General features: G+C 38.0%; 1 protein-coding gene across 28 annotated transcripts in view; it reads right to left on the reverse strand.

Annotated features, from left to right (window-relative positions):
* The window catches only part of DTNA (dystrobrevin alpha), a 418,880-nt gene that overhangs the window by 121,536 nt on the left and 272,606 nt on the right, over nt 1-24,738 (reverse strand). For all 28 annotated transcript variants that reach the window (XM_027772649.1, XM_014588626.2, XM_006150549.3 and 25 more), the window contains one exon: nt 23,118-23,198. In XM_027772649.1, the coding sequence (XP_027628450.1) occupies nt 23,118-23,198 (81 nt within the window). The remainder of the gene's footprint in view (nt 1-23,117; nt 23,199-24,738) is intronic.

Genomic DNA, 24,738 nt, shown 5'->3' on the forward strand with positions numbered 1-24,738 from the left:
AAGAGGGTTTTCTAAGGATGCATTTGACTTCTAAAGAGACAATAAGGTATAGTCATGAAAGACATTAAGGAGAAAAATAGAGAAGCAAGACATTTATGGAACATTGAATGAATTGTTATCTGTTGATAATGTGTACAGTATCCGCTACTGGACTGGTGTAAAGTGTATTCACATTGTGAAAATTCACTTTATAAGCTAAGGGATGTGTAGTGATTGTATAAAAGAAATTAAAATAAAATATGCTAATTAAAAAAATATACAGGTATTGGTTTGAATCCTGTATACATTACTGGTCAAGTTCCTTCATCTTAGAAAAATGGGGCTGATAATAGTACCTGCCCTCAGGTGCTATTCCTTACTATGCCAATTAGATAAGATCATGCCTGTAAGACAAATAGAACAGGGCATGCCATGCAGAAAATAACACTTGCTAATTATTATGCCAGGTAAAATATCTAGAAATGATATGGAGGGCATGAAGAAAGTATACTCCATATTTGTTTCCCTAAGTATACTCCATATTTGTTTCCCTAGACAGTCAAGGTTCCAGTGTAAGAAGAGTAAAGCACTAGTTCTTGCTGTCAGAGTAGATCATTATAAATGACTGAAATAAAGCTAATTTTCACAATTCTGTGTAAAACTGGTAGGGACTCACTGGGAAACAATACAGACGTGCTTCCTGTCACAGGGAGTTAACAGGCTGGTTGGGACACAAACGTGACTCCCAACATTACACACAGATGATCTGAATTTATGACGTGCTGTGACATACAGCGTGGGATGATGATAGGGTCGTGGTGGGACCAGGAGCACAGAAGGGGCTGGAGAACCACTGCAGCCATGACAAGGATTTTGGTCTTTAGGTTGAGTATAAAGACACAGGTTTTGAGAAGAGTGACATGGTTACAAATGTGGCTTTAAAATATCATTTCTGCCTTTAAGGGAAAAAAGGAATTAAGATGGGGTAGGAAGGCAGTGGGAAGTAGCAGCAGCCTAATGTTTTGGTTCATTTTCGGCATTTTTGCATAGAGGGGAGGTACATGCAGAAACAAAGCCCTGTGTAATCACATGCTTTTTACTGCTTATTTTCCAAGGAAGGCGCAGCAGAAAGGATACAGATTTTCTCATTGCAAAGATTAAGGTTTCAATACCTCTACTAATAACTGTAAAACTGGGCTAGTAAGGAACTGGCCTTTCATGTGATCACCTGTGGTTTGAGCTTCGAACCTGGTGGCTTGAAACTCATGCTGGGTGTGCCCAAAATTCCGAGAGGAGAATGAAGGGATTGCAGCATGGCTAATCCCCCTGGAGGGTGTTTTCTCTCTCTGTCTCTGGCAAGCACATGCATCCTGTAGCAAATATCTTTTAAAAATAAAACAAAACCTGGGCAAGTCATTTCACTTCTGTAAGTGGTGTTAGTCCTTTTTCTTTTCTATTTTTTTAAATGAGGGAACTAGTATCATATAGAGGAAGTTGCAGTGGGGCTAAAAGAGAAAATGTATTTGCAAATGCTGATCACATCTTTGAGTCTGAAACTAAGTTTTAGCTCAGTTTCCCTTATCCAATAAACCAATCAACATGATTTTGATAATATGTCATGTGGATGATATAAAAACAAAAGCACATTTCAGCCACAAAATCAGATACTTATTCAATTTAGTTGTCACAAATTCTGAATTGGTAGGCTCATGTTAACCTTATGATATGGATAAGTGGGAACCTAGGAAAGTGAGAAAGGCCCCCTTTGATAAAAGTTTCATGTAAACTTTCTTTAAAGCCTATTTATTTATTTGCCAAAGCATGTGCTGGCCAGAGAGAGACAGAAAGGGAGGAAAAAGCATCGTCCAGTGGGGTATAATTATACTGCAATCCCTTCTCTGTTTCTCCATCCTGTCAGGATTTGGGACATGCATGCATATGTGCCTGGCATGTTTTCCAAGCTGCTGGGGCAGTGGAAGGTGAAATCACAGCACAGAGGGTGCAGGATCCTGAACAGTGCCTGGGTTCTGACTGGTTCCCCCTACTGGCTACCCACAGGACCTTGGGCAAGTCATTGACTTCCGTGTTAGTTTTCTCATCTGTAGAATGAGGACATTAGTAACTTCTTCATTACAGGGTTATTTCGGGTGACAAATGAGGTAATCCACAAAAATCACTTCACATAACGCTTAGTGCATAAGCATTCAATATGTATTATTATTATAGAGAATAAGTCTTTTGCTTATTTAAGTAGAGACATTGAAAAATGCTAAATTGACATTTATTAAGAATTTATTAAGTCTTTTAAAAGTCTGACAGTTGTGTAAATATGTTACTTATTGTCGTGCTATTAAATCATTTTAGACAAGGAGGGTATTCATTTAGTTTGTGTAATAGTATTTATAAACCACTAGATGGCACTGTGCATATTTTACTTAATAGCTGTCAAGCTTTAACTGTTCATGACAGAGCACCTGCTGCTAGGTACAGGTGATAGGAAGAGGGTCTCCCTCATCTATACTACTGCATATATATTATATTCGTACGCTGGGTAAGACCATGGTTTGCATAATGAAATTCCTTAGTTAACATTAACCATATCAAAAAAAAAAAACAAAGCGTATTCTTAAACTAATATGCAATATTGCATAGAATTTTTAAAGTTCATTTATTTCCAAGAAATAGAAAGACATAGAAAAAGAGACAAGCACCTTTAACAGGGTCTCATACTGCAGTCCCCTGGCCCCCTCTCCTTCCGTCCCCTGCCACCAGCTTTCTTAGCCAGCCAGGATCATGGGTGGCTGAGCCTGGCATGGGAAGGCCGACCAGGGAACCAAACTCACACTCTTCCACGTGGACCCAGCATTACTGCTGTATCATTGAGTTGACCTATCTCAAGATATCTTAGAGTGTTGGTTTTAGACATTAATTAATAATATTATGATTTTATTTTTTACTAATAAATGGAAATAAACCAAGCTTCAATCATTTGCTATAAATCCAGGCAATCTCATGTAGAAAAGTGATAGATTGTGGGTGGGAAGGAGAGTTAAAGAAAGAGAGGAGTTTATTGATCTTAAGAAATGCCTCTCATCTGTCGGTGTCTTATACTATTTTAATAGGAGTAGAGTCCTTAGTCCACAATTAGAGATAACTTAAATAAAAGTATTCCTGGGAAAAAAATGCTAAAATGACAAACCCAGCATACCTAGAGATAAAGGATTGATGTTATAAACACTATTAAAAGTGAAATGGGTAAAATATGGAAAGAAAATGCAAAAAGGGTAAGAATATGGAAAAAAATCAATTTCAGGATTTAGTCTATTTCATGGTTTTGTACATGTTCAGCCTTTCCTGAACCTCATTATAGAGTCTGGGTCCAGGTCACTGACTCTAAGCATGATATTCTTTCTCTAAAGCACTTCAAGTACTCCTCAAAATTCTCAAACCAAGATGTGAACACTTCCTGATTCCAATATTTAAAATAGTGGGAAAGGAGGTTGACAAAACTTCCCAGGTGATTCTGATAACCACTGATTGGTGAACTTTTTTTTTTTTCCCCTATAGGGTGTGTACACTCACCAGAAAGACAGAGAGAGACAGTTAACTTCAGGTAATGTTATGCAGAACTTACATGTTGGGGGGACTAGAGCTATGAAGCAAGTAAATGCATTGAGCATGCGAGAGCAATGCATTTTCCCTTATTTTATTTTAATGTATTTAATTGACAAAAATTGTATATATTCAAGTTGCAAAACATGATGATTTGATATGCATGGTAATCAATACACAATGTACACATGTATCTTTTTTTTAAAGTAAAAAACCAGCTTGGAGATCGTCAGCTTAAATACAAGTGTGTCTTCATTTGTCCAAGACAAAAAAATAACATCCAGCTTTTTTATTTGACAGGTGTTCTGAGAAATGATAAACATGTAAATTGAAAAAAACACTTTAAACTGTAAAGCACTCTAGAAATTTTAGGTATTCCTATTATTTTTTCATTCTTAATTTTGACAGAAAATAGAGAGGCATTAAAAGTTACTGTTATATTCGGGTAGGATTATAAACTCCCTTTCCCTCCAAATTGTTTTAATTCTTTGCTCTACTCTGTCAATTATAAGGATATTTGTCCCTTCCCAGAAGCTTTATTCTATAGCTCCAGGTTTGTTTTCCTCTTAACAGGCAATACGATGTTATAAACCCACTGCGATTACAGTTTAGTTCAATTTTTAATAAAATGTTTATGTTGAGATTCAGAGAGCTTCGGCTCATGACCAAAAAGAATATTCCAACACAGCACTACTTAACATACTGACAGCAGTGACATACAGGAAAAGATTGACATAACGCTTGCACGTGCACAGTTGGGAAAGACAGTGAGAAAGGAGATTCCATAATCGTTTCAAAGAAATTACATCCAACCACTAATTTTTTAAGAATCTACAATGCTTTATGGTTGATGTTATTGCTGATTAAACAAGAAAGGAGAGCCTGACCAGAAGAGAGATGGTAATTACTGTAGGAGAGACACATTTAAATGTCTAACTGAATAGCGGTACAAGGCACTGTGTCACCAACAGCGCACAGACACAGCTCAGATTTTTTTTTTTTTTTTGAAAGTGTTAGAGGAGCTCAAAATACAGGGACCCTATCATGAGGTAAAAACTCTGGAAAAGTTTAGAGAAGATGGAAGGTGTAAGTTGATTCCTGAAGCACAAAGGAAGGACATAAATGGAGATGAAGACAGGAGGACATTCCACGAAGAGGATCCAGTGATCAAAGGCACAGAGAGGGAGACGGTGTGTTCAGATTTTGTATGGACCAGACTAGACCAGAGGAGTGTGTGTGTGTGTGTGTGTGTGTGTGGGGGGAGGGGGAGGATAGCTTGCAGGAATCCATAAGTGAGCACTCTTTGCTAATTTGTCAGTGAGCAAAATGCCTTTATTTCTGTATTTATTTATTTTTACGTTTTATTGAAAGTTTGCATCTTGGGACGTTTAATGCTAAGTTTCATTTTCAAACTGCCATGAGAGCTAATTCATATCCCCACCTGTAGCCAACGAATCTGGTGATGGAAACCTGGAGTGTTCTACAGAGCAGGGAGCCAAACTATGGTATCTGACCCCACAGGTCCTGAGTATGGCCAAAGCATCCCTAGGTTTAAGCTGCACTGTAGGTGATTTAGATAGTAAAGTTAGAGGTCCTATGCTATGGAGCATTTTTAAAGGGTGGAATTAGACAGGAGATGGGAAGAATAAGACATTCATGCTCATTAAATTCAGAGGAATTTAATTAAAAGACATCACAAAAATCCTGGGAATACTGTGGTCAAGAAAACCAAGTGCGGGACCAGCAGCACCTGGGGGGTGATTTCTCGCTTTCTGTCTCTCTGTCTCTCTCTGTCTTTCTGGTGAGCACACGTGCTCTATAGCAAAAACCACTAAAATAAATAAATAAATGAATAAAAGAAGAAGAAGAAGAAGAAAAAGAAGAAGAAGAAGAAGAAGAAGAAGAAGAAGAAGAAGAAAAAGAAGAAGAAGAAGAAGAAGAAGAAGAAGAAGAAAACCAAGTGCAAAGTAGCCAGTTGTTGAGATTTTTCAGACACACAATTTATTTTTATGTCTTTTATTCAGGCCTCTTGTTATGAAAAAAAAGTGTTAGGAATAAAGAATTCTATTAAATGGTTTGCTTAGCTTGAAGATATTAGTTATTGCTCACATTAACTAAATATGGAATTCAGAAAGAAAATGTTAATAGAACCAGCAGACGGTGTAATGGTTACCTCACTGAAATCCCATGCAATTGACTGTGGTTTGAGTCCTGGACCGGGAGGCTTAAAACTCACGCAGGGTGCATGTGCCTGCGTGCCCAAGATCTTGAGAAGAAAATGGAGGAGAGGGGATTGTAGTGTGACCATTCCCCCAGAGGTGATTTTTCTCTTTCTGTCTCTCTGTCTCTCCAGTGTGTACATGTGCCCTACAGCAAAACTCTCTCTCTAAGAAAAAAGTTAGTAAAAGCACAATTTTCACATTTGCTTTCCATTAGTGAGGATGAGTTATACTTTCCTAAAATGCAAACCCAAACAACACCTGGGTAGCTCACCAAATTTTTTTGTTATGCTGCCAATCTCAACATCTTTCTTGCTTCTAAGATATGTTTTCCACAACAAGAGAGTTCTCTTTGCTGAGAATCCTTTAAGAGAAGCATCGTATCTTACAAAGATAACATTTTATTTCCACTTTAATTTCCTGGTTAAGGTGATACGATAAATCCTCACAGAAAGGTCTATGACACATTTTTGGTGTGAAATCAAATCAAATATCATGGCAAGCCTCAAAGGCCCTGGCAGTACATTACTGCCTGTTACAAAGGAAAATAAAAGTATTCAGTGTCCCTGAAATTGTGTTTGTAGAGCAGCATCGTTATTCAAAATGAGGCATAATAATTGTTGGCTCAATAATTGTCATACCATAAAATAAATTTAACTGAATTCAACTGAACAAGCATTTATTAAGCCTATTATTTTTGAGATATTGTACCAAGGACTAATGAAAAGAAGTGAAGGTAAAAGAAAAGAAAGATCTGAATGATAACTAATTTCTTACTGTCAGTGTTTAACTTTCTTCAGAATATATATTATAACTTTAGAAGCAAGCTAGTATTTTTGTCTCCTATAGGTAGTCATTTTATATTGGGCTTTTAGACTTCACTGGGTAACTTTCTATAGGTTTCTCTAATGTAGTCTTATCATTCTCTACATTCTAGTGCTCTCCTTGTTGGCAATAAATCCAAACTTATCTCCAGTTTTATCCCCTGTCTATTTATCCTAAGAAATATTATAAGGAGTATATCTCTAAAGTAAAGGAAATCAGTATGTTATAAATATAATGAGGGTCATAAAAGTGATGACACATTTTCCTAGGAAAAAATGAGTCATGACTTCACAATATTTGTATCCAATGTTGATTGCAATCCTACTCATAATAGCTAAGATATAGCATCAACCTAAGTGCCCATCAACAAACAAAAGGATAAAGAATATGTATTGTACATATACAATGGAATACTGGTTAGCAATGAAAAGGATGAAATCCTGTCATTTAAGTAAAATGGGCAAGCCTGGAGGGCATTATGTTAAGTGAAACAAGCTAGGCGCCGAAAAGGAAATACCCGTGTTCTCACTCACATGTGAAAATTGAAAAAATGACCTCATAGAAGTAGGGAGTTGAGAAATGACTATTATAGGCTGTGAAAAATGGGGAAGAAGGTGAGCATAGAGGGATATTGATTAATAGAAACAAAATTACAGTTAAGAGGAATAATATCTAGTTTTATAAAATACAGTAGGGAGATTATAGTAAAAAACGTTTACTGCATTTCTCAAAATAGCCAAAACAGGATTTTGAATATTTCCAACACAAAGTAATCCCAAGCGGTTGAAAGGATGAGTATACTAATCACCCTGATTTAATCATACACATTGTATTCATGTGCTAGAAAATCACATTGCACTCCCAAATATGTGCAATTATTGTATGGCAATAAAAATAATAAAAAGAAATATAAGACTCAGCTCTGGCCACGGCTCTCCGTTGCCTGTTGTGTAAAACCGAAGGTGTGTTAAGCATAAACATTAATGTTTGGGCTACTCCAATCTACTAATCTCTATCTTTCATCTCCTACTATTCTTCAGTTTTTTTTCTAAGAGTTTAATTAATGTTCCAGCCATACTGGACTTCTTACAATTCCAGAATATGCCCTGAGTTCCTTATATGTTCCTTTCCTCTGTCTGCCGCCTCCTTCAAGTGTGCCCTTTAATCCATCATCCTTCGTGGTATTAAATACAGGCACATCCCCTAGGAAGCTCCTTCTGCTACTTCGGGTACTCCACTTGTTGCTCCAGAGCCCTTCACACACTCATCCTGTACCATTTAAATATATAATTAATTGTCTTTGTGCAGTGAAAGTAAATAGTGGAATAGATAATAGAAATGCATTCCATTCACCCATTCAGAAAACAGCTATAGCTCAGCTTCCTGCACAGAAAATTGCAAGGGGATTAGGGCTAACATTTAGGATGAAGAGACCTGAAGGTGGATCATCAGTAGCACAGCCTACTTACGGGTCTCTTGCCTGAGACCTTCCATACATCAATACAGTATAAAGAATATGAGAAGTGTATCTTTTGTTAGAAAAAAAAATCTGTAAAAGTCAATGGAATAGATTCTGTGGTCTATTACACAACATGTGACTATAACTAACAACAAAGAATTGGTCATTTCAAAATGGCTACAGGAGTAGATTTCAAATGTTCTCATACAAAGAAACAATAAATATTGAGTCCTCAGGAAAATCATGACAAATTTTGGCACAGAAAAGCAAAAATACATTGTGAGGGGATGTATGTATTAATCAGTCTATTTGAATCCATGTATCATATATACACATATATGCATATTCTAACAGTGTATACATGTATACTAATATAATATTACTATTTGTCAAGTAATTTTTAAAAAAATTATGAAGTTGACATAGTGATGAGGAACCTTGAATACTGAAAGTTGAGGTACACAGTGAGCAGGGTTTCAGACCCATTGCCTATCTTTCCAAATGCTCTTGGCTGTGTCTTTCTTAAGCCCCTGCAAAAGTCGACCATCATGACATAGATTTTAATCAGGTAGGTGCAGCGAAAACAGACAGTAGTTGGCCTCAGGATTGCTGCATATCTTTGGTGTCTCAGCATGAACATCTGGAACCTACCTAGCACTCACTCATGTGCAGTCCAGAAATGGAGTGTTAAATCCTGTAGGTGAGCCTTGATCAGCCCAGACCAAGCTTCTTTTCTAGCAGAAGCTCCACTTTTGTCCCCTGGCTCCACAACTCTGGTCTGCATTTCACAGGGTTGCTTAGAACTTCCTGCACTGTCTATTGACTTTCTTCCCTTCCCTGCTCTAGTTGTGTTCTGGGCTAATTTTCTTAGTGAGCTGCTTCCACGCAAGCCTTGAATTGGGGTTTACTTTCTGGGGAAACACAGGCTAAAACTCAAATTCTACCAAGACCTTGTTGAATCTTTCCCAAATAATAAATGAAAAGAAAAGAAAATGATGATTATGATCATGTTCAAAACAGGTTCAGATTCCATTTGGCTCTCTCTCTCTCTCATATATATTAATTTTGTAGCAGGCTTAGTATTCCATGTGCTTGCCTCAGTATTCCAGTTATTTTTTTGATGACAAGGCTTTACAGAGATTTTTAGGATGGCAACTCTGTTTACTATGACACTTGGTTAATATTTGGAAGCTAGAAGATGGGCTCTTTATATGATTTTATCTGGTATTTACTCAAGGGAAATCACTTATATTGTGCTAAGGGAAAAGAGTTTTATAATAATTCCTGATAGACAAGGAGATAAAGAAGAATTCCTGTCTTCAAACCATGAATTGTTAAAATAGTTCCAGATTTAATATATTTCAATATACTATGGATATACTTGATTTTTAATAAACCACTATGATTATAAGTAAAATTTTTTTTCCTTTTAGGAAATAATAGTTGGCTCAGGGGATGGATAGGCTAGATGTCAGTTTATACAACTAAGTTTTAAAGTGTATCTAGCCACCAAGTCTGGGACTTGAACCATGGTTGACCATGTGGGAACCCAGTGACAGTACATTTGAAAGTCATTAAATCGGAAGTATTCTGAGAAATAGAACACATTCTTTAGATCCTAATCTTGAGGTTATTCTATTACTTATTTGTATACTTAGCAATATTACTATCTAGAAAAAAACTAAATTAATCTGAAGATCTCAGACTATATATTTTTTCTTATGCTACTCCAGGTGAGTATTTTTCTCTTTTAAAGGCAAATGACAACACCAAGAGCCAGCATCATCTGATTGACAGAAATATAAGTGTTTGTGCACATACATTGATACATCATTGTTGATTCTTGAGAAAGATATATATATATATATGGAGAGAGAGAGAGAGAGAGAGAGAGAGAGAGAAAGAAAAGGAGAAACATTGGTAGACATTCCAGACTTTCAGCTTTGTTGTGATTGCCTAGCATTTTGAAAATGCACAAATTGCACAGATCAAACCAAGCAAAGACTGAAACAGGACTGGGACATTTGAGTAATAGAAAAAAAAAAGGTAAAAAGTGGGTGTAGGCTAGAACAAAAGCTAGGGGAGTTATCAGATAACTTCCTCTAATTGGAAACAATATTCTATGTACATATCAGGTTTCTTATGATCATCTTCAAGCTCCTTAAGTGAAGTTCTGAGTCTGTATCATCTCCCTGTTCCTTAAAATGCTCAGAAGGATGTCTTATATAGAGTCATTACTCCATAAACACTTCCATCTGCAGATGAACACAGATTTAGTGGATGCTGTGTGTGAGACCCTGTGGAGCATGTAAACAGTGACAAGATACAAATCTTTTTTTTGGAGAGGTTTTTTGCTATAGGGCACATGCACTCACCAGACAGAGACAGAGAAACAAAAAGCGAGAAATTACCCCCCGGGGGGATGGTCACGTGGCAATCCCTTCTCCTCCATTCTCCTCCTGGGATCTTGGGCACGCACGCACATGCGCCTGGAGTGAGTTTAAGCCACAGGGTCTGGGACTCGAACCACGGTTGACTACATGGGAGCCCAGTGACATAGCCATTATGCTAACTGCTAGTCCCAAGACACAAATCTTATTGTCTTGACTTATTTTTCTCAAAGCACTCTCTCTTAACTGAAATTATTGTATTATTTGCTAGAATGCAAGCTCCATGAGGGCAGGTGTTTTATTTCTCTTTTGTTCACTTCTCTGCCAACAGAGTAGTGGCACATAGAGAGTAAGTCATATATATTTGCTGAATTATATAAATCATATTTTCTTGGTAGAATAAAGCTTTTATTTTACAACAGAAATCATCGACAAACAGGATGTTTTTTGTTATTTATTTATTTATTTTTAGTTTTCCGTTAAGAAAGTGTTTTGTTTGTTTGTTTTTGTTTTGTTTGGTTTGGTTTTGGTTTTTAGTACCATAACTATGACTTAACCATGCAGTTGACTCTTGGTGGCCATCCCCAGACAGAAAAAAATAGCTGAGACATTTTCAGGATATTGTATATTAAAAAATTGATAGATAGAAAATCTTTATTTGGGATGATAAAAACCAAATTCTGAAAATTGATAGTGATGTTGCTTAAATAACATTGAGAATGTGTTTAATAACACTTAACTTGTGCACTTAAAAATGGTTAAAATGGTCAATTTTATTTTTGTGTATTTCAACACAATTAAAAAAATAATTTTATTTATTCTTGCATTTATTTTAATTTCACTAGAGCAAGGGAAAATCAGAAAGGAAGCCACCAGGGCCAGGACTCGACCTGTGGTTGGCCATGTGGGAGTGTCCAGTGCCTTAACCACCGGACCACCCGCTGACCCCTCAACACAACTTTTTAAAAAAGCCCTGGGCACATTTAGGTAAAGACATACAGAACTATCTAAAACAAGAGTAAAGTGGAGACAATGAATGCCTCTCAACTTTATACTTACATAATAAAAAATTCAACTGTCTTTTCAAAAGCACATTGTTTGAATACATAGCTATTGCTTTTTAGATAGTAAAGTGACTTGTCTGGATATTTATGTTTTTATAGTTTAACATTATCGCCTCTGCCCATCTTCTATGAAAACTTATATATATATCGAGTTTTAGAGCAACTTCCTTAAATTTCAGATTCTGAAGTCTCTCAAATAACTTAGAAAAATGAAATGCCAACCTGCTTGTTGGTCCTTCTGTGTCTGTGAAACCTCACAGATCCACAAGACTTTCTCGATGGGCATTTGTTGTATGGCCTTCCTGTCACAAGTTCAATAGCTAGGCTTCTTATCGCAGCTGTCATTCCCTCACAAACATGGGGACAAGGGTTAAGAATCCTCATGGGGAGAAAATACAAAGTTGAAATATTTAACATCATGCAAGAAGAGAACAGAATTAGGGGTGCTGGGCATTGAGGTAAACCTAGAAGATATATTTTTTTATAGCTAAATACTTTTTTCTTCTTGAAATACAACATTGACGACATCACACTAAGCAGTTGTATTTTATTGTATTTTATTCATTTAAAATGAATAGATATTAAACCATATACTGTCTTTGATATCATTTGCTTGTTCAAGAGCGTCTCCCTGGTGGTCTCAAAAAGTTCATTGACTGGGACCAGCAGTTAGCATAATGGCTATGTCGCTGGACTCCCATGTAGCCAACTGCGGTTTGAGTCCCAGACCCAGTGGCTTAAACTCACGCCGCGCACGTGTGCATGCATGCCCAAGATCACAAGAGGAGAATGGAGGAGAAGGGATTGCGGTGTGGCCATCCCCCCCTGGGGGGGTGATTTCTTGCTTTCTGTCTCTCTGTCTCTCTCTGTCTGTCTGGCGAGTGCATGCACCCTATAGTGAAAAACCCTCCAAAAAAAAAAAAAAAAAAAAAAAAAAAGAAGAAAAAGAAAAAGTTCATTGATTTATTTAGGAAGTATGTAATGAAGACTTATTATGTGCTACGTATATAAGTCAGACAGTAAACTTTGCCCCCAAAAGCCTACATTTGAGTTGGGGGTGAATAATAAACACAACAACTAGGTAGATTATATAGCATAGAGTATGTAGAATGTAGTAAGTACTTCACAAAAAAGAAAGAGAAACAGTAGGACGTGAGGGACGGGAATTGGAATATTAAATGGGATTGTCAAGGTAGAGCCCGCACTGAGAAGATGACAAGTGAGCAAAGACTTGAAGAAGGTGAGGAAATCAGTTCAGCTGGAGGGAACAGCCAGTGCTAAGACCTTATGATGGGCACATGCTTGGTATATTTCCAGGAGACCAAGTATGGTTGGAGCAGAGTGACCAGGTAGGAGAGAGGGCAGTGATGAGGCCAGAGCAAAATCGAGGCTAGATCATGTGCTTGTGTGAGGGGTTAACTGGGGCATTTCCAGGACTCTGCTTCTACCATGAGAGAAATGGTAGAGCTATTGCAGGGCTTTGAGCAGAGGACTGACAAGAACCAATTCAGGTTTAAAGGTCTGAGAGTGAATAACTTTGCTGTGTGGTAAAAAATATTCATATTGAACATGTTATTTCCTCCTGTCTGGCTTCTCAGTGTTTGAACTTGTTATTCTGACCTGTTGGCTTTTGACTTCTGTCTCCCAACCTCTTTGTTCTTGATTTTGTCTCCCTGATCAGATCCTGTCTTTAGGTCTTTCTTTCTCCACTTGGATGACAAGGGACTTGGAAGCTTGAGATGGAAAATGCTTGCAGTAAACCACACTGAACCTTGTGAGCTCTGCAAAACCAGTTTCTACCTGCCTCCTAATCCTATGGTGTTATCCATTCTAGTCCTTCTTTGAAGTTCATACCAAAGTAAATGCCTGCTTCTCTTACACACATCTTAGCATTCTTCTTTCTGGAGTGCGGGTCCATGCTTTATTGTGTAGATAAGAGGTGCATTAGTTTTATATTGCCGTATACCAAATAACTACGATTTAGAAGCCTAAAACAATATCCTTTTATTAATGCAAAGTGCAATAGAAGAATAGCTGCATGACTGGGTTCTCTGCTCAGTGTATTACAAAAGTCAAATAAAGGTGTTGGTTGAGCTGTTACTTAGAAGCTTTGCTGAAAATTCACTTCCGAGTCTACTGTTTTGATACCAAAATTCAGTTCTTTGTGGTGGGAGGACTGAAGTCTCTATTTCCTGGCTGGCTGTAAGCTGAGGCATCTCTCAACATCTAGAAACTGACCATGTGACGTCCTCCATCTTACAGCCAGCAAAGGCATGCCAAATGTGATTAGTTCTTCAAATTCTGACTTTCTCTTCTACTGCTAGCTAACGAAAATTCTCTGCTTAATTTTAAAAGCTTCATATGATTAGGTTAGACAATCTCCCTACTTTAAGGTCAACTGTGTAGTTTAATGTTGCTTAATCCCAGAAGCAGATTTGATCAAAATCACAGTTCTAAGGATTATACACAGGATTTCCCAGAGGAAGGAAACCACTCTTTTAGACTATAAGCCAGATGTTTTGGACCAGATATTTGCAATCAGTACAGAATTATGTGAATTAATTTGAGGGCTATCTAGAAAGTATAACTGATGAGACTTTATGCATGACTCAATTTGGGTTAGGAGAAGAGGTCAAAGAGGAATCTCAGATGCGTAACTTGGGTAACTGGATGGGTCTTCATACCATTCACCGAGGAAGCAAGCTCTCCTTTAAGAGGGTTCTTAGAACAAATCTTCCACTGTTTGTGTTTTCACCAGTTTCTCTTATTTGTTTAGTTTAGAGAGAGATTTTTATTATAGGGCAGGTACACTCTCCAGAGAGACAGAGACAGAAAGAGAAAGTGTGAAATTGTCCTCCTGGGCAGATGGCCACATCACAGTCTCTTCTCCATACTCCTCTTGGGACCTTGGACATGCACACACATATGCCTGGCATGATTTTCAAGCCACCAGACCTGTGACTTGATCTGTGGTTGGTCATGTGGAAGTCAGCACCTGAACCACTATGCCACCTGCTGGCTCCTCTTTTTTTTTTTTTTTTTTTCCAATTTTGAACACTCGTTTTCTATCATCTCCACCAGGCTAGAGTAATATAATGGGAGAAAAAAATTCACTATTGCCCAAGAGACATAATGAAGTATATCTATATATAAATCAACATGGGGGGTGATTTCTCTCGCTTTCTGTCTCTATGTCTCTCTCTGTCTGGCGAGCGCACGCACCCTATAGTGAAAATACACAAATCATGAAGGATTTCTGACTGCTTCCCTTCACTCATACTTTTTCTGCCATGATCTAGAATACGATTTGGCATGCAGTAAGTGCTCAGTCCCTATTTGTTCAATGAATAAATAAATGAGTCATTGCTAATAACAAAGAGTTAATGATGCCTCAATGCAGAGTGAACCAAGGAGATATCAGGAATGACCTTCCTGCAGAATCCCAGCTGTGGTTGGGTAGGACGAGCTGTTCTCCCAAACCTTTCCTCCTGTTTTCTGTTTCTTCTCAATGTGTGCTGGCACCCCAAGATCCTGGGAGACAGGCTGAAGGAGAACACCTTCTGGACACCCTCATTGCTTTGCTGACTGGCCCTAGGCCAGTTGGGCAGTCTTCCAAGAACAGAACTTGGCAGGCCATAAGAGAAAGGCCACTGAATCTTGCCTTGGCACCTGTTAGATGAGGGTAAGGATGCTTGAAATGCATTCCTCTGTTTGCATCCCTCGTTCCCAACTCACTGGGCATTTAAAGATGATGCTCTTTCCTAAATTGTGAAAGTAAAAGTGCTTAGTTGGCACAGCTTCCAGGTATAATGCAGAAGCTGAAGAATGTATTGTGTGTTATATCCAGATGCCTAGCAACAAGACTCCAGGCACCAGCTTAGTTCTCAGCTTGTGCAATGGCGGCAGCTCGAAGACATAAATCTTCCAGGGTTCTCCAAAACCAAAAGTATGAACAAGAAAACAAAATCTTTAAGATCTTAACAACAAAAATAATGAAAGGGAAGACACGGTTTTCATTAAATCCATATCCTCATCATCAAGACTTCACATTCACAGCTTTTATCTACCAGAGCTTTGCTCTGATTAAGGAAAGACAATCCTGCCCTAGGCCCAGGGTGTCCAAAGAGGAAGTTTTTCCATTGTCACATTACACAGGCTTCTTCAATGGGTTTGTTTATGTTCTGCTGCCACCTCCACCTTCCCCACAGGGACTTTTTTGGGAACATTGTATTCTAGCTCAATGCACTTTTCTTTATTCTAAACAAGTATCTGGAATGACTCAACATCAGAAATAAAAATATGTATCAAAAAACATTTTCAATACTGCAAACAAAGACAATTGTGCTCCAAGGCTTAGTCATCTGCCACTCACTTTGCTAACGGTGAATCTTTCTCTGACTTCCTTGACTAGGAAGAGTCCTTCTGTCCTCCTCTTTCAAACATATTTATTTTTTGGTTCTTTTTCTCCTGCCAGAATTTTTTACCGTAAACATTATTTTTATTCCCAAATTTCATACATCATTATCTAGAAAATACAAATATCTCTATTCATGAGCAGTGTGGTAAACAGTCCTAAGATTCTTGGCCCTTGGTGTTACATAACGTCTCTCAAACACTAACCTGATCACCGCTGTGAAGGAATCTTGAAGATGAATTTATCATCTCCAATTTCTTAACCCTAAAACCTGGAGGTATCTGCATGAACCTGGCACAAATACATTAGTCCCTTAAAAGTAAAGAGTTTTCCCTGGCCGGCCACAGTAGGAGAAATCAGACACACACTTTAGCTGGCCCGCAAAAAGAAGCAAACGCCGGTGACCTGAATACACTTCTGGGGCCATATGGCAAGGAATATGGGAAGCTCTAGGAACTGAATATAACCCCCAGCTGACAGTCAGCAAGGAAATGGGAACCATAATCCTATGACCACGAGGGAATGAATTCTGTCAACAACCAGTGCGCTTGGTACAGGACCCTGAACTCCTTATGAGAACCATGGCCTCAGCCAGCACTTGGATTTCAGTTCAGTGTGACACCGCATTGAGAATTCAACCACACCACATTGGATTTCTGACATACAGAAACTGTGAGATAGTAAATCTGTGCTGTTTAGAGATGCTAAGTTTTTGATAATTTACTATGCAACAGTGGAAAATTGGTATAGGCAGCTAAACATCTGTATACTTAAAAATAGTGGTTATGTTGCTAGACTCTTACATGGCCAACCAAAATTTGAGTCCTTGACCTGGTGGCTTAAAACTCATGCGAGTTGTGGTACCAGCAGTTGGCATAATGGCTACATTGCTGGACTCCCATGGAGTCAACTGCGTTCAAGTCCTGGATCTGGTGGCTTAGACTCATGCTGGGAGTGTGTGCGTGCCCAAGATCCTGAGAGGAGAATGGAGGAAAAGGGATTGCGACATGGCCATCGCCCCATCGCTTTCTGTCTCTGTCCTTCTGGCGAGCACATGCACCTTATACCAAAACCTCTCAAAAAACAAAACAAAACAAAACAAAACCTATGCCAGTTGTGTGTGCATGCATGTCTAAGATTCTGGAAAGAGAAGGGAGGTGAAGGGATTATGGTGTGGCCATCCTCCCTAGGGCGTGATTTCTCACTTTCTTTCTCTAGTTAAGCGCATACAGCCTAAGGTAAAAACCTCTCTAAAAAAATAAGTAAACTGAAGCAGGGAAGATGAATATACTAACATACTAGCTTAAAGGAAAATGAATGGTATTTTAGTATTTACTACAAAGAACACATCTCAAAGCTATTTTGGCCACAAAGAGCTAGTTGTCTTCTGTTTACTTGGCTGATGAAAAATGAATCTAGTGGAACATAATCATTCACTCATCAGAAAATACTTATTCAGGACCTACATTTTAAATAGTACTCAACTGGATTAATTTTGCAGTGATACACATTTAGGTAAAAGGTAACTGCACATATTTATTTATAGGAAATCCTAAAAGAGGTTTAGAGACATGAAAATAGGAAAAAAAGTATGTGCTTTCACTTAAATTATACTTAAATAGAAGATATTTTAAAAATATTTAATTTACTAGAGGATCAATTTTTTTTTGAGAGCAATTTTTGCGATAGGGCATTTAAGCTTGCCAGAGACACAGAGGGAGAGACAGAGAGACACAAGGCGAGAAATCACCACCCATGGGAGACAGCCATGATGAAATCTTTTCTCCTCTATTCCCCTCTGGGTATTTGAGGCACGCACACACACGCACTCAGTGTGAGTTTCAAGCTGCAGGGTCTGGGACTCAAACCACAGTCAGCCATGGTGGAGTCCAGCAATATAACATTATGCCATCTGCTGGTCATGTGGAAGATGAATATTTTGAGAAATGCCCACAGTTCAACTATAATTACAGAACTTTCACCTGTATTCCTTTCATATGAATTTTAATTGCATTTTAGTTGACTGACCAGAGGAAAATTCAGGCTTTAACTAGCAGGACTACAAAGAAGTGCAATGTTAGTTGTGGCTCTTGAGTTTTGTTCCCGCTATTAAACAGGCAATTCGATATTTCTGATATGTTTCTCTCGTCACCTTTTGCTGTTTGTCAACTTGAGGCAGAATTTCATTTACTCTAAAGAAATTTCTGAAAAATAGATTTGGTAACAGTATAGATATTTGGAGCATTAACCACATGTCAATGCTGACTGGGGAAATAATGTTCTAAGAGAAGACAGTTATTTGTTTAAAATAAAGGCTGAGATGCCATTTTGCACATGCTTATAAATAATTTATGGGTTATTTACTTTTATAGAGGAGTTACTAAAAAATCTGGAAGAGATATTATCATAGGACAAGCATAGATACCATAAACTATGAGAGGGGAGTGGCTAGTAGGGGAGTGGGAGGGGCTTGGGGCAGAAACACTTGATGCTAGACTGTATAGTTCTCTGTTGACAATGACCTATGTGATTATATCCTTGATTTGATTGTCACATGCTGCATACATACCTTGAAAAACATATTATGTGCTGCAGAGATGTGTAAGGATCAAATGTAAATAAGAAATCATAAAAAAAATCTGTAAGTTAAAGAGAAATCTATTAATTAGAAAGGAGTACTTGGAATATTACTTGTATTCTCCATTCTGTCCTGTTCCTCCTAGAATATAAAATAACAATATAGTGTCCTTTATTTGTAGAGACATTCATTCCTTCATTCTATTGGGGGAATGACTAGTTATGTTATGGAAGGGAAGGGCATGACAAAGTTCAATGATGAATGACAAGAGGAAGAATCAATTTGAAAAACTGATCCTATGGAGAAAATTAAAGTATTGAGAAGTTTTTTAATCTAAAAATAAATAAATAAATAAATAAAGGATGGCCTTCTTGCAATTCTTATGGCAGGCATTGATACATGATCTCTTGTGAACCAAGAGATAATCAAGGATGTCATGCAGCTGCATAAATAAAAAGAGAGAAAAAGAATTTCCACAACATTGCTATAGATGAAATTAAATGTCTAATAATTGAGTATGTTAGTTTTTAGCTAGAGGGTGTCTGCACTTGCCAGAGAGAGAGACAGAGACAGAGAGGCAGCAAGATAAAGAGAGAGGGGCAGGGAAAAAGCATCTGCCTCTCCCCCACCCCCACCCCATGGTGCAAGGTCATGCCCAGCAATCCCTTCTCAATTTCTCCACCATTCTGGGATTTTGGGCATGCCTGACATATGCCAGATGTGTTTCTCAAGTCACTAGGTCCAGGACTTGAACTGTGCTATTGTCCATGTGGGATCCAGCTGCCTTAACCAGCACCTCATTGGATGACCAGAGTACACTTTTTAAAAATGTTGGTCTACCAAGATGAATGGATTATTTTTTTGGAAGATAAAATTTTGCTTAATTGGGATTATAAGTGAACGTTCTCTATGATCAAATCAATTACAAAGATCCATCTATAAAAACTTTTCTTAGTTTACAGTTTATACAAAAATAGCTGCTGGGCCACATTTAGTTGAAGGGCACATTTTTCTGGCTTCCCATTTTAGAAAAATTTTAGAACACTAAGAACTGGTTATTTTTAGCATCCATCAGGAATTGCATCAAAGGAATGAATGTGACTATTAGGTGAGGATCCTCCACTGGATATGGGAAGCCATAAACAGAGTGGGCAAGGGTCATGGGGAATTAACTAAAACTCATATATTCCATGCTGTATCCAGACAATATTTATTTTTTCTAGGTGATGACCTTTCAAGTGCCAGTTTTCATAGTCTTAACCCATTATATAGTTTTAAAATTTGGTTTTGTTACTATATAAAATAAATTTTACCTGTAAATAGGTCTAGACCTAAAACTAAACAATCTTGTTCTCAGTTAATATACATTGATTTCTATGAAGTAAATACTATAATGGGTTTTTGTTATCATCTAAGTTTGTTGCCCCTCTCCCCAAATTGATATGTATGCATATAGTACTTCTGCTTAACACTTCTGATTATGGTAGAAACAATGTTAAAAAGAAGTTTAATTTAGCAGAACATTCAAAATATGCTTCTTCCTTGAGTCTTAATTTTATCTAGTTTATGTAGAATGAGATACTGATTCTCGTCTTAAAAGTCTATAAATTTTATAAGGTACATTAGAAAGCAAATAAGACTTCTCTGCTCAATGTCTATTGGGTTTTGAGTCACAGCACAGATGACTCTTCTTCTAGGAAAGCTCTCCCAGTGGCCCCCTCTTCCAGTCAGGGTGCTGCCTCCTAGGTCTCCCACACACTTGGTACATATTCCTATCATCACACCTCTACACAAATGTATGTGTGTGTGTGTGTGTGTGTGTATATATATATATATATATATATATACACACACACACATAATTTTTTTTTCTGGAGAGATTTTGCTATAGGGTGCATGCGCTCACTGGAGAGACAGAGAGAAACATAGAGAAAGAAAGTGAGAAATCACCGCCTCCCCCAGGGAGGATGGCTGTGCTACAATCCCTTCTCCTCCATTCTCTCAGAATTTTGAGCACACATGCACACATGCCCAGCATGAGTTTTAAGTCGCTGGATCCAAGACTTGAACTGTAGTTGACTATGTGGGAGTTCAGTGATGTAACCATTACACCATCTGCTGGTCCCAATATATGTTTTAAAGTCCATCTATTCAAATAACTTTTGAGCAGTTTTGCAATTTGTTTACTAGAACTCTAACCTTGGTACATAACACAGTGCCAGACATATGCTAGGATCTCATATATATTATACTTACTGAATTAAGTAAGTATAAGTACTGACTACCCCATTGAGGGGTCACCAGACAGGAAAGTAGGCTCTATTTTCAGTCATCAATGAATTCTCATCCCCTGTTCTTACTTGCTGTTTTTCAAGAAGGTCAGTATGACTGAGATACAGTTTTGGATCTCAGATGAGGATGAGGACCAGTAACGAACAGGTAAAGGAATAGGAGATGCACAGGATGAGGAAATGGTCTTTCTCAGAGAGCAGGAGGAATGAAATAAGGCCAGTGGGTTGCTGGAGCACACCACTCGGGGACAGTATTGTGTGTATGCTTTATAATGTTGGCAGCAAGGTTACTAAATTACTGTGAGATTGTTTTCTCATTCTTTCCTTTTTCCTGTCCTTCTTCTGTCTTTCCACCCTCCTTCTCTTTCTTCATTCCTTCCCTTCTTCCTCCCTTCCTTTCCTCCTTCGTGATTTTTTCTATCCTACCATTTTGTAGTCTTTTTGGAAATCCTTAGCTCTACTGAAAGGAGCCTAAGGGAGGCCATGCTTGGCAAAGCTCTTAAAGGAACAAAACTCTCACCTCTACTCTTTACTCTTCCCTCAATTTTAAGAGCCCTTGGGATAAGAATATGAAAGAATTCTATTACTTTTCTTTGGAGATTACTCCTTATATTTTTTTAATGTAGATAATGGGGTTGATAGAGATGGTGGAGCTTTTCTGCATGAGTCCATTTTCCTGGACCCTTAATACCAGTACTGGAAGGATGTTTTATTGACACATCAATATTCAGGACTACAATACAGCCATAAATTCTTGAAGTGCTTTTTAATCACTGTTCTTGTGGACTGGTTTTGCTTCCTGTGAGGAGTCAAAATACATATTTGATGTTTGACCAACTTGTATTTTTTCTCATTTCTTTTCCTGCCCTGAATTTTAGCCCCAGTTTTAGCCACTGGGCCTGGAAAATAAGCTGTAGAACAACTTGAGGAATAAACACACACTGCCCATTGGCATAGGCAGGATTAGCCGGGAGCCTAGACACCTGGGGTTGGGGTGCTGGCCCAGGACTCTGGGAAACGTCTGCTGGAGACTCTGGGTAGGTAGATGTGTGGGATGACTGATTTCTTCACTCCCCAAGAGTTCCATTTCCATGCCAGTTATTCAAGAACTGTTGGTACATACTCAAGAGAACATTATGGTTTTCCTTTTTAATAATTCATCCAGCACTAATTAGAAAAGTGAGAACACTTTAAAATTTTTAACAGCAGCCAATTATCAAGAAAAAAATGTTTATACAGATGAACTATAAAGCAATATTTTCTAAGAGAAAGCAAATGTGGTCATATGATTGAAGTGTTGACCCAGCAGAAATGTAAAACCACATTTTTTATTAGTGATCCAGCCTGATGGTTACATTTTAAAGTTTGAAAAAAAGCTGAAGCAATTTCTTTTAAGCATTATCTCTACGCTTACACTGGTTTGATATAGAAAAATGTGTTAATGTTCTCATATAAAGGGCTAGTAGGGCATTTTCAGAGAGCAATTTATATGCATTCCACAAGCTTGTAAACTTATAAAGGAAATGCATTTAAAAGGAGACTTTACTATGTGACAGTTTATAAGGTTCTTGGGAACCATTTTGATGGATCTGCATATACAGTACCAAAGTTAGAGGAAAAAAAAAGAACATCCACCCAGATGAAACTATTCCAAGTCTTCAAAAAGTTCAAGGAAAATGCATAATATGCAAAAACTATTCATGAACTTTGAACTGTTTTGTACCAAAATAAACTTGTATTTTAATTCTATTTTTCTATAAACTTTTTAAAGTACCTTCATATCGACATCTCGAGGCTCATCCACTTCAATACTTTAACTTATTTTTAGAGGTTTTTGCCTTAGGGTGGGTGCACTCACCAGAGAGACAGAGACAGTGAGAAGAAAAGTGAGAAATCACTCCCCCCAGGAGTGATGGCCATGCCACAATTGCTTCTCTTTTATTCTTCTCCCAGGATCTTAGACACGCATGCACACACACCCAGTGTGATTTTCAGGTCATTGGGTCTGGGACTTGAACAGCAACTGGCCATGTGGGAGTCTAGCAATGTAACCACTATACCATCTGCTGGCCCTCATATCAATACTTTAGTAGTGAAGAGTAACTCAGACTTCAGAATTACTTACAAACAGTGTGTATACCACTAGTGTATCATAATGTACTTTTGATTGTTGTGTAAACTTATTTTACCAATCCTTGTAGAAAATCCTAGTTTTTATAAACTTAGTAACAAATCTAAAATATGAGATTTATCAAAGCAATTAGTCCAAACAGCTGGCATACTTACGATTGCATTTCTTCTGAACAAACCTAAGCTTGCATGCTGTTCTGTAGGTAGAGAGTCGAATGCGATCCAGATCTTGAGCCCCTGTTGGGGGAGAAAGCACATATATGATATGTCATGTGTGGGGAAAGGATTTTATAATGTTTATAAATAAGACAATGATGATGTAATCCATATACCTAGTTTGATTTTGTTTTTATCAATATATAAATATAGCCTTAAGACTTGAGATGGTTTTAGGACACATGTATTTAGGGCACAAAAGAGCACATATATCCATATATCCAATACTGAGACCAGATTGTCAACCATGTCTTTCCACCCAGGAATACATCCCTGTTGTGTTTGCTATTTCTGAGAACAATCTGCTCAAGATCTGACTTATGCAGGTATTGGGTTGTCAGAAAAGTTATATTTTTTCTATGCAAAAATGCATCATGACTTTTATGACAACCCAATAGATGATATCAGATATGCTCATCAAATAATCATTTAAAATACATTATTAATGGCCATTAGAATGTGACTATTCAGTGGCCACACACTGAATATTGTATATCTTGTCTGTGTGACCTATGCCAATGACTTTGACATGTCTTAGCTTTCTCATCTGGATGACGAGGATTATGATAACAATAGTTTTATTTCATAGACTCTTTGTAAGGATAAATGAGTGACGATACCTATAGCACTTAGAACACTGCCTGGCACATAGTGATGCATAAATGTTCATTATTATTACTACTATCTTCCTACAGTCCTCCTTGTCAACTTCAGAGGAGACTTGTTTCTAAAAACAACCTCTACTTTTTCTTATACTGTGACTTCCCGTTCCTTCCTAACACGGAGAGCATATTACCCATATTTTTGAACTACTTTCCTTTCCCACGCTTCCACTCAAGAATCCAGCATAGCTGCTGATGCCCAGAGCACGAGCTCTGCATGCTCCATTCAGAATCCAAGCCCCGCTGCACGCTGTCTCCATTGTAACCTGCTGAAAACTGAACAGTATTCCTCACCACATCCTCCCACAGGATCTCTGCTCCACTTGGCCAGTCTCTTCACAGTCACCTACAGACGAACTGTTAGTTATATCAACATCTGAATTCCTAGTGTTCCTCCTGTCTTTTATTTGCTTCTAAATATTTGACTTTCTTTAAGTCCACATTTATGATTTATAATAAGTATAATGACACATAGCTATATTTTGACATGTATTGAACTTTCTCTTTACCAGTGGTACATCAGTGAAATGTGCTATATAAATGTGTCAAAATATAATACAGTAACAAGCAAAGAAACTAGCCTGGAAGCAATCATATTTGAAGGCCAACTAATTGGTTACCAGCAGTTAGTGTAATGGCTATGTCGCTGGACTCCCACGTAGTCGACCGCGGTTCGCGTCCCGAACCCAGTGGCTTAAAACTCACGCCGGGCACGTGTGCGTGTGTGCCCAGATCCCGAGAGGAGAATGGAGGAGAAGGGATTGTGGCGTGACCATCCCCTCTGGGGGGGTGATTTCTCGCTTTCTGTCTCTATGTCTCTGTCTGGCGAGTGCGCGAGCCCTACAGCGAAAACCTCTCCAAAAAAAAAAAAAAAAAAAAAAAAAAAAAACACGTGGGAA

Source organism: Tupaia chinensis, unplaced genomic scaffold (assembly GCF_000334495.1).
Source record: "Tupaia chinensis unplaced genomic scaffold, TupChi_1.0 Scaffold000290_1, whole genome shotgun sequence".
Lineage (NCBI taxonomy): Eukaryota > Metazoa > Chordata > Mammalia > Scandentia > Tupaiidae > Tupaia > Tupaia belangeri.